This window comes from Talpa europaea, assembly GCF_964194135.1.
Source record: "Talpa europaea genome assembly, chromosome: 9".
NCBI lineage: Eukaryota > Metazoa > Chordata > Mammalia > Eulipotyphla > Talpidae > Talpa > Talpa europaea.
Window position 1 is genome coordinate 47,626,809 of NC_140076.1, and position 9,884 is coordinate 47,636,692.

General features: G+C 33.4%; 1 protein-coding gene across 6 annotated transcripts in view; it reads left to right on the top strand.

The window, feature by feature from the left end:
• The window catches only part of FUBP1 (far upstream element binding protein 1), a gene marked incomplete at both ends in the record, with an annotated part of 28,121 nt that extends 22,681 nt beyond the window's left edge, over positions 1 to 5,440 (top strand). For 3 of the 6 annotated variants that reach the window (XM_084244305.1, XM_084244307.1, XM_084244306.1), the window contains 2 exons: positions 3,648 to 3,793; positions 4,041 to 4,082. In XM_084244305.1, the coding sequence (XP_084100431.1) occupies positions 3,648 to 3,793; positions 4,041 to 4,082 (188 nt within the window). Of the gene's footprint in view, positions 1 to 3,647; positions 4,145 to 5,401 lie in introns of those variants that run through there. The other 3 variants (XM_084244304.1, XM_084244303.1, XM_084244302.1) reach the window with 2 other exon arrangements.
• Between the last annotated feature and the right edge of the window lie 4,444 nt (positions 5,441 to 9,884).

Genomic DNA, 9,884 nt, shown 5'->3' on the forward strand with positions numbered 1-9,884 from the left:
AGGATGTTTCTCATTTTCCACTGAAAGAAAAATCTAAGAGAGGGTGATCATATTAATTTTGTTTCATGTAAAGGTGTGGAGGTTGATATGAAGAGAAATAATTTTTCCTGTTAAGATGGCATTCCAAGATAGATACACTGCATGTTATTCCTGAGTCTATGATTTATGCTGCACACAGGTCTTTAAAATTATGCAAGAAAGAAAATACTTAAAGTTTTTTCTTTAATCGCAAAACATTGTCCTTATTTATGGTAGTCATAATATATCCAAACTGGGTTACTTTGGAGAATTGCTGGAAATGATACTAAAATTCATGTTGTAATAAGAGTAGTGGTCAGGGCCTTTGATCATCTTAACTTGAAGGAAATGCCATCCCCATTTTATAGATTTGAGAATCAAAGTAAAAAATCATTATGTTTAACTTGTATTTTTCATAAATACAAGTAAAATGAGTACTATACCAGAGGTGTTCCCTGCATTACTAAAAGTGGGTAAAAACAAAGGCCTGTTAATGAACATAGGGTAACTACTGGGAAATGAGTTTGAATTCTCTTTTATTATGCTTTTGTTTCTTTAGAGCATAGCCATTAAATAAGCTTACTGATAAACCTTTTGATCTTGTTTACCCAAAATGAGAAGATGTTGAGTGTAATTTTTTTTTTTTTGGTAACTGATTGACGTGTTCTGAATTTCTTCCTAAATGTGTTTTTTTTTTTTTTTTTTTTTAAAGAGAGAACTTAAATCATAAAACTAATATCGTTCAATCTTCCAGGTTTTTAAAATGGGGGAAAAGTCCAGCTTCCTTATTTGGAGAGGCTGAGCTTTACTCTTCCTCATGGCAGCTCTAGAATTTGATAGGATTCTGGATATCATAATTCCCAATCCAGTGCCCTTTTTAGAAAACTAGACAGCTTTTGAAGCCTAATTTCAGCATTTCTTGTGAAGAACAAGGCTCTTAAATCTATTGAAACATACAAGTTTTTTAATTAGTTTTGTTTTCTGAAATAATTCTAAATTTTGTGGGGTTAACTAAAATAGACAAATTATTAAACATGTGATCTTAAAAAGTTAATGTAGGGCCTCCCCGGTGGCGCAGCGGTTGAGCGCTGGGTTGCGAAGCTGCCCGCGGCCTCTGCTGTGCCAGTTCGATCCCCAGCTGCTCCCCGGCCACCGGAGGAGGGTCCCACATGGCGCGCAGACCTCTCCTGCCGCCCGCTGCTCCCCTCAGCAGTGTACTTCGGTCCTTCTGCCTGCTCTGCTCCCTGCTCTGGCTCTGGTGAATTCTCTCACCCTCCCGCGCTTCTGACTGTACCCAGTGCATGCATAAACAAAACAAACAAACAAATAAAATAAATAAAAAACATGCCTCTATTAAAAAAAAAGTAAAAAGAATTTTTTTTTAAAGATTATTTATCCATACAAGAGCTTGGGGTATAGGCCAGAGCTGGGAGGATTCACCAGAGACAGTGGGAAACAGAGCAGGCAGATTGACGGAAGTACACTGCTGAGGGGAGCAGCGGGCGAGATAGGAGAGGTCTGCTGCACCATGTGGATTGCTCCCTGGCCGGCCAGGGGATCGAACTTGTGCTGCAGAGGCTGCGGACAGCTTCATAGGTTGTGTCTTAACCCCTTGCGCCACCAGAGTGGCCCGGGAATTTTAAACAATGTAAGGAATGACAGCAGTTGCCATGTGGGTTTTCTTGAAGCTATAATGAAGGGGGGGGCTTTTGTAATAAATAAACATTTTACACAGAGGAAGGCATTTTGGGAATTGTTTGACTTGAAGGCCATTATAATGTTAAATACCATTAGGATAGACTGACCCATACTTTGTGGTACCTTCAAGCAAAAAAGAGGGAAGGGTAAGTGGTTATGGAGAAAATGGAGATGTTTGTGGACAGATCAATAAGAATGAAAGTCTTCAAGTAAGGCTGACTTTTGCACTGTAAAGAATGTTATACTTGAACTCGGGAATGTCATTATTTCTTTAATGAAGTAAACGTAAAACCATATATCATAAAGTTATGAATATTAAGTAATGTTCTAAAATACAAACTAGCATCAAAATAGCTTTCAGACTACTGCCTCAAGAGACTAGGTGGAAGAAATAAGTAGATTGAATAGGGAGATTCCTTTCCTTCCCTGTTTTCAGTTGGGCAAAATGTATCCCATTGACCCTTCAAGTTGAATGAGGTTTTCTTTGGACTCCTTCAAGATTGGAATGTGAAATGTTGACAGTTTACTTACCAAGTGTTTTCCTTAAAACTAACACATTTACTTTTAGCTTTCCAGAGATAATTTGAGTTCCAGGAAGGAATCGGGGACTAACAGACATTTGAGTTTGATGTTCCTTGTTGCATTTCCTTATTTTCTAACACCTTAAGTTGCTATTTAGACTTTAAAATGAGTTATCTCTTACAAATGAGATTTAGTTACTTTTGTAAGCCTGGAGTGGAAATTGTATTTCAGCCAGTTTTGACCTAAAATCAGCAGATTTTCAAGTGTGCGACTTACAAGAGACTTTGTATGGTTTCATAATACTGATACTGTGACATTTGGTGGTTGTCTAAAATATTGAAACTTGTTTGAAATGTGTCTCCTCATAAGATCAGCTTTTTAAAATCTCTTCTTCTTTGAAAGGTTATAGAAAACAAAACTGTAGGCGTTTTGTTTGTGATATGTAGGGATACTTTTGCTGTTACCCAGAGAGGAGTGCAGGGTTTTAATTTGCTGTATGTTCTATGTGTGGTGTGTGTATTTTGTTCTTAAACCATTTCAAAGCAAGTTGCAGGTAGTTTAAGTTATTTCAGTAATATCAACATATAAACTGTATTTAAATTTCCACTGGTTGTCAGAAAAAATGTCTTCTGTCACTGATTTGTTTTTAAATTGATTTTACTTCCAAGCCCCTTTGGCTCCATAAAAATTATTGCATATCTTATAGTCTCTTAATTCAGAAAAAGGCACCCTTCATGAAGCTTATTGAGTTTTGTGTTTCATTGCTCTTGTTACTTAGAACCTCTTCACTAATTGTTCTTCATCAGGTTATTTTAAGTAAAATCGTGTTGTAATTAGAACCCATCATATTTACGCCTCATTGAAAAAGAGTATCATGAAGGTTACTTTTGTGCACAATTTATAGGTTACTAAATCTCAACAGATCTTAAAATAATGGTCTTACATGCCTTTTAAATGGATCCTTTGTTTCTCAGAGAAGTTCTTTTTCATTTCCTCATTAGGCATTTGCATTTTATTTAAAACCTGCAGTATAACATCCAAATGGATGAGAGAACCAAAAAAAAAAAAAAAATGCCTTCTTCACTTCCCTCCATTACCACATACTACTTGGTGTACTTTTCAAACTCAGAATATTAAAGTTCTGTAATCAAATCAAGATTATGTCTAAATAAAACAGGAACAATTCTGATCCTCTGTGCTTTTGTCTTTATAACCTGTACTTACAGTGGATAAAATTTTGTATTAAAATTTAGGGGGTTTTTTTTAGGTCAACAAGGGCAGACACAAGATTATTCAAAGGCTTGGGAGGAATATTACAAGAAGCAAGGTATTGTTTTTATTAGAAATGAGATTCTTTTGGGCTTTTGATTGTGGTTTACAGCAACAGAGTTGTTTCATTTTTTCCAAAGGTCAAGCGGTTCCTGCTCCTACTGGGGCTCCACCAGGTGGTCAGCCAGATTATAGCGCAGCCTGGGCTGAGTACTATAGACAACAAGCTGCCTACTATGCCCAGACGAGTCCCCAAGGAATGCCACAGCACCCTCCAGCACCTCAGGTATAATAAATTTACTAATGTGTTGTTGATTTCTACTCCAATTGTTTTCTGCATGTTTACTGTTTTGTCTGTTTGGGATTATGTTTGCCTTTTTAACTTTTATCTGGCAAAGTATAACTAGAAGTACTGTGGTGTGTTGTTTGGGTTTTTTTTGTTTTGTTTTGTTTTTTAATAATGCTTTCTGGCATCTGAGTGCTGAATATTTCTACAATGTCTTTGATTTTAAAAATAAATTTTCTTCCCCCAGGGATTTGCAAATCATGCAAGAAGCCACCACCATTTATATTAACCAGTTTTTCTTTCTTAAAGGATTCACTCCTGAGTTAGCTCCATTTAAAGGATTTTCTTTAACTTTTTGTGTATTTCTTATGTATCTCTTCTGCACAGGGCCAATAATAAGAAGTGGACAATACAGTATTTGCTTCATTGTGTGGGGGAAAAAAACCTTTGTTAAATATATGGATGCAGACGACTTGCTGAAGATCTTAATTTTGTTTTTGGTTTAAAATAGTGTTTTTTTTTTTTTTTTTGAAAATGTACAAAATATCTATCACTACTGATAGGAGGTTAATATTTCTGTGTAGAAATGAAAAATTGGTTTGTTTTTAGTATTTAGTGTAGATGTACACATTCCAGCAAATGTATTTGCAACTATTATGTGGTCAATGCTTTGTGATATAAATGTACTTTTTCAATGTATACTTTCACTTTTAAAATGCCTGTTTTGTGCTTTACAATAAATGATATGAAACCTCCTGTGTCGGTAAGTTGGATATGTGGGTATTTAAAGGATTCATAATTTCTTAGCAATGATAAATTAAGATACATATACACAAATATCTAAGCTTTCCCCATGAAATATTAATTGAGTTTTTAAACACTGGCATGTTTTTTCCCCCTTGCAGTATAGTAATAGATTGGAGGATCTTTTCCGTTTATTGTATTTGGCTGTTTCAGCACAAGTAATCCTGATATCTTCATTTTTTTTCCTTCTGTTTGAGTAAAAACTGCATGTGTGTACAATGATCTTTTGGCATACTTCCATTGCATTAACAGTGAAATTTCCTTTTATACATGACCACTGTTTCAGACCTGTACTGCTGCTATAACAGTTAACCTTTCTGTTCTTAATTTGATAATTACTTGATTTCCAAATGGTTTCAGCATAACTAATTTTAAACAGTTTTTGATAGTGAATATGAGTAGTCTACTAAGAAGAGTTTTTTTCATGTAAAGCAACTCTTGCAATGTATACAATATTAGTGTGTTTCTTTCTAAATTTAGGGTAGAAAAGTGAATAGTATGCAAAAAGTATAGCTACAGTGCATCTGCCATTGAACCATTGGGGTATGGAAACGTTCAAGCTTTTTTCTTTTCCTTTTTGCAGTATAGATAAGCTTTGTTTTGTAAATGCACAAGTCCAATCATTGAATCAACTTAATTTTTTTATGTACTTGAAATCATTTTATTACTCTATAACACTCATGTTGAAGTTCTGATATTTTGTTGAAATCCATTGTTTTACTCTTTGCATATTTGTTGGCTCTTTGCATATTAATATATTAGACTACATGCAAATACAGTCTGTCTTGCCATTGTCTGTTGAAGTGCAGGTTTGATCCAGCCAGTATAGAACTAGCTCTGTAGGGGTGAGGAGGACTGTGCTGTGTATCATCCTTGATTGTGTTCCTTCAAGGAGCATTGCACTGTAAGTACATCAGAATGACAAATTGATGAACTGCAACAGTATCTTTTTGTCAATGTTCCACATAATGTAAATGCCATACTTTGTGTGAATATTATGTTGGAATACAGTGCTGATATCTTGGAAAACCATAACTGCTTCTTAATTTAACATAGAATAATACATAGGTCTGTATTTTTTTTTAAGTGAGCTTAATGGGTAAGTATTTTTTGATATGCTTTAGCTGTAGCTAAAGAAAACTGATCATTAACAAAGTTGAATAGTATTCCTCATTGGTGCTCCTGAAATATATTGTTTTTCAGTGTAAAATATGCATATCTTATATATTAATATGAAAGGCTTGAAATGTATCAGACATAAGTGGTTTTCAGTTTGCAAATATTAAGTCTTGTAGCAGTTTAACACCATTTCATAAATATATATTCTTTCATTTGTGAGGAGCACCATTTGTTGTTTTGAATATACTATAAAGGAAGATGTACAAGGACATAAATGTTGCGATTACAGGATAGAAAATAGCAGTACATTTCATTGTAGATATTTTGAAATGTTTTTGATTGTTTTATAGAACTTAGAGTGACTTCCCTTACCCTTATTTAGATATGGATTATAGTTCTAGTTTGAAATTTAATAGTTAAGGAGTTAGTTATCTGTTATCTTTTAAGAGTGTAGGGTATTGACATGAACAATTTCAGTATTTTGCATGATACTGTTTTATAGATGACCTTTTAGGAAAGTGGTGCATTTTATTGATTAACTGAAGAAATAGCTCAGTTGGAGTCAATATCATAACTCACAAATTGGAGGCTGTTGATTTTGATTCATTTAAGGTTTAAAATCTTTATTAATTGCAAACAGTGCAATTATTTATACTTCACAGTGCCTTCCCAGACCTTCCACCTTAGGTTCTGCTGCAAAAAGCAACAGGTAAGCACAACCTAAGGACATATATAAATAAATATTTCAGTACATTAATGTTGTCCCTGTGAGGTTTTGTGGTTGTGTATTCAAAAGCAATCTGCTACTGCTTCCCCAAAATGTACTTTGTTATTTATGCTACCATTTCAGTGGAAAGTCTGTAAGTTGTTCAAGCAACTGTTTACATTTCTGGGTAATGTTTTTTTATTTTAATTTTTTTTTTATTGAAACAAAAGAAGTGAGTAGATTGCTGCTATAATTGAAATACATTCAAACTTTTTGTAATCTTTTCCCGTATATGGAAGAACTGTTAAGAAAAGGCATTTACATAAGTTTTCAAGATTTAGGGGCTCACTTGGTGAGGAACTTCAACAGCCTTCACAATCTGTTTATGATTGATAGGACATTTTCTTTGCCCTTCAAAGCTCTGGAGTCTTATTCTTGAACTTTAGTAATTCAGTAAGGATATATTGAGTCAGAGTTTATTGTGACTTCTTTTTTTTTAGACAGTTGAATTTTCTTAACTTTTATATACATTGAAAAAGGAAAGAAATAAGGAATAATGGCAGTGTGTTTTGATAAAAGGCATGTGCATCAGTGAAATGTTAACTGTATAGCAAATAACTTTCATAATCTGTTTAGCAACCAGTATTTTTCTGACTTATAATACTTTAATAACTGACGCTGCATTTTATTTTTTGCCAGTTTAAAATGTTTGTGTGTTTTTATAGGTGATTTTAACTGGTACATATTTTGAGTTAAGTTGGATGTATTAAAGCAGCATCATATCAGTTTTGTTTATTCAGTTTCTAAAATGTGCTGATCCTTTTAAAACTCCTGCTTATCTCTACAACAAAGAAAAATATTCAAAAATACTGCCTTCATTTTCACACACAGTGCTGAAGATGCTGCAAGCACCAAAATCATAGCTCATAAAATCAGGTCCTGAGATAGTTACCCATAAAGAGGAATCCTTTGAGTGTATGCCATTGGTGAGCCGATGAGCATGGACCATAGAAGGGCTCAATGTAGAAGGTAAAATTGGCAAATCATAACTGAGAAATATGAAATGTATTCCCATACATAATATGATACAGGGTGTAATGTACCTGCTTTTGATCACTTTTTGTTTTAAAGTGTTATTCACTTGATCTTAAATGTTCCATGAACTGTTTCATAAGTTATGTAGTTACTGCACCACATCTGTGTGTGTATCTGTGTTTTAATAGTCGATGATAGGTATGTTAAGATTGATAATATAAAGGGGCTCTTTGAACCTTAGGAGCCTGTCAAGTTTTGGTTAGTTGTAGTTTGCATTTTTATAAAAGAAAATTTTAAATGAATGCTAATAGATAATGGGGCATTGTTTCTGTCTCATAGAATTTTTTTCATTACCATAAACCTTCACTGATACTGCAAGCATTTTTTAAATGGCGCTATCTTAACCTTGAAATAAATGGAAAGCAGAAAAGGTGAGCCAGGTGATTTGAATGCAGTGGATGTTAGGTGTGGTAGAAACAATGTTTAGTTTAGATTGAAATTATTTTAGTAAAAAACTTGACAATGTGTTGCTGTTTTTTAAAATATCTTAGTGTGGTGATACCTAGATTTCTTATGGTTTCTTGTTTTAGAAATTTGAAGTATACTTTTTAATTAATGAAAATGGTTTTGATACTAAAACTAGTGATTTAATTCTAGTTCTTTATAAACATTGTAAAATAATATCCTTATACAAATATCTTGGTAGTTAATTCATAAGGGTGGGTTTGGGTAGGAGTAGCAGAGTACATTGAGAGAAATAGGAATATATTCAGAAGCAATGACATTTCATTTGAGTACTCTGCCAGAAGAACCACTTTACTTGCAAAATTAACTGTTGTCTAGAATAAGGATGTAGAAATTATAATCAATGAGGATGTCTTATTTTTATTTTCTGAAAATTCTGCCTCATTTTAAAATGTATTCTAACAATACCTAGTTAAAGATAATTTTAATCTTTTTTTTTTTTTTTTTTTTTTTTTAGTCACTTGAGTTTTCTTGCCACAGTATAAACTTCTGAGGGATTTTTAATTGGTGCTTTTAAGAAGCAAATAAGTCCCAGGGTTTTATTTTCTTCAGTGATACCCTTATAGAAACTCTTAAATGTATTTGCGCATATATTTTTTCTTATGCATGCTCAATGCATTTTCGTCCTGAGAAAAGTGTTCTCTACAGAAACTACCCGTGTGTAAAAAGAAGATTGACTTAAAATGGCTACTGTGATGGGAACAGTGTCTTAGGGAGATGCAGCTTGGACTTGAGGTAAATTGAATACTTTACAAACTGTGGTTAAGAGTTTGCTTTAATGACATTGTATGTAAAAGGGTACATGATTACTGTAATTTTGTATTGATTATGGTTTCCTCAATAAAAAAAATAAATGTACATTGATGAATATTATAAGAAACTGTTTTGTCTCTTTTCTAAAATACTTTTTAATGCACAAGTTACTTTATTATGGATTTACAGTGTAAAATAAATTCGTCTTCCAGAAAATTAAATACAAAACAACTTGATATAATAGAACATAGTAGCTAATAATTTACAAACTCATTTTAAAGACCAGAATTTAAAATTGAGGATTGTGTTGTTTGTCCTTAAATCTAATCCTCTTAGATCAGGAAATCTTTGTGTTGGATGTATTTACTGCTGCATGAAGTTTTCTCATTAAAAATGTAATTTGTTCAGCCAAGATCACAACATAAACTTAATAAGCTTGAATATATAGTACACACATTTGAAAAATACTCTCAAAACTCTGAATAGGCAATGGTTTCCAGCAAATAGTCTCTAACAAATGTTTTAACTTAATTTCTGTCTTCCTTTCCCATAAAAGGAATGAAAACCCTCTTAAATACATCTGCTTTAGAAAGACAAACTGAACAACAACCAAAATAATGAGGAAAGGCCCACTCAAATTGATAGGTTCCAAATTCATTAGTTGTAGCTATTTCAGGCTAACCATAGATACGTAAATAGCTCATAAATAGCATTTCATGCAGTTTAATTAGTGTTCTACCTATGGTTTTTAAAAACATAGTTGCTGTAAACTTAGGGAAATATACAACCTTGTAACAGGTTCTGATAGAATAAATGACTGAGTAAATTTCCCACTTTCCTGTTAAAGACACTTCTGCACAATACAGTGATGAATCTGGTTCTCATTTGGAAAGCAAGAAGATACTCTTTAGACGACCTTGTGTTTTGAAGACTTATGAAAAGGAATAAGAAGTCAACATAGTGGCACATCTGTCTTCCTTTTTTGGCCCCGCCATGGAAAAGATGGATGCAGTAAGAAAGTTGAAGAGAGAAAGGAGAAAGTTCCAGGGAGAGGGAAGGGGAGCCTAGTAGTCGTCAGCTAAAAAAGAGAAGAAGAAAAGTGATTTTTTTTTTGAAGATAAAAATATTTAAATAGAATAAAAGGCCTAG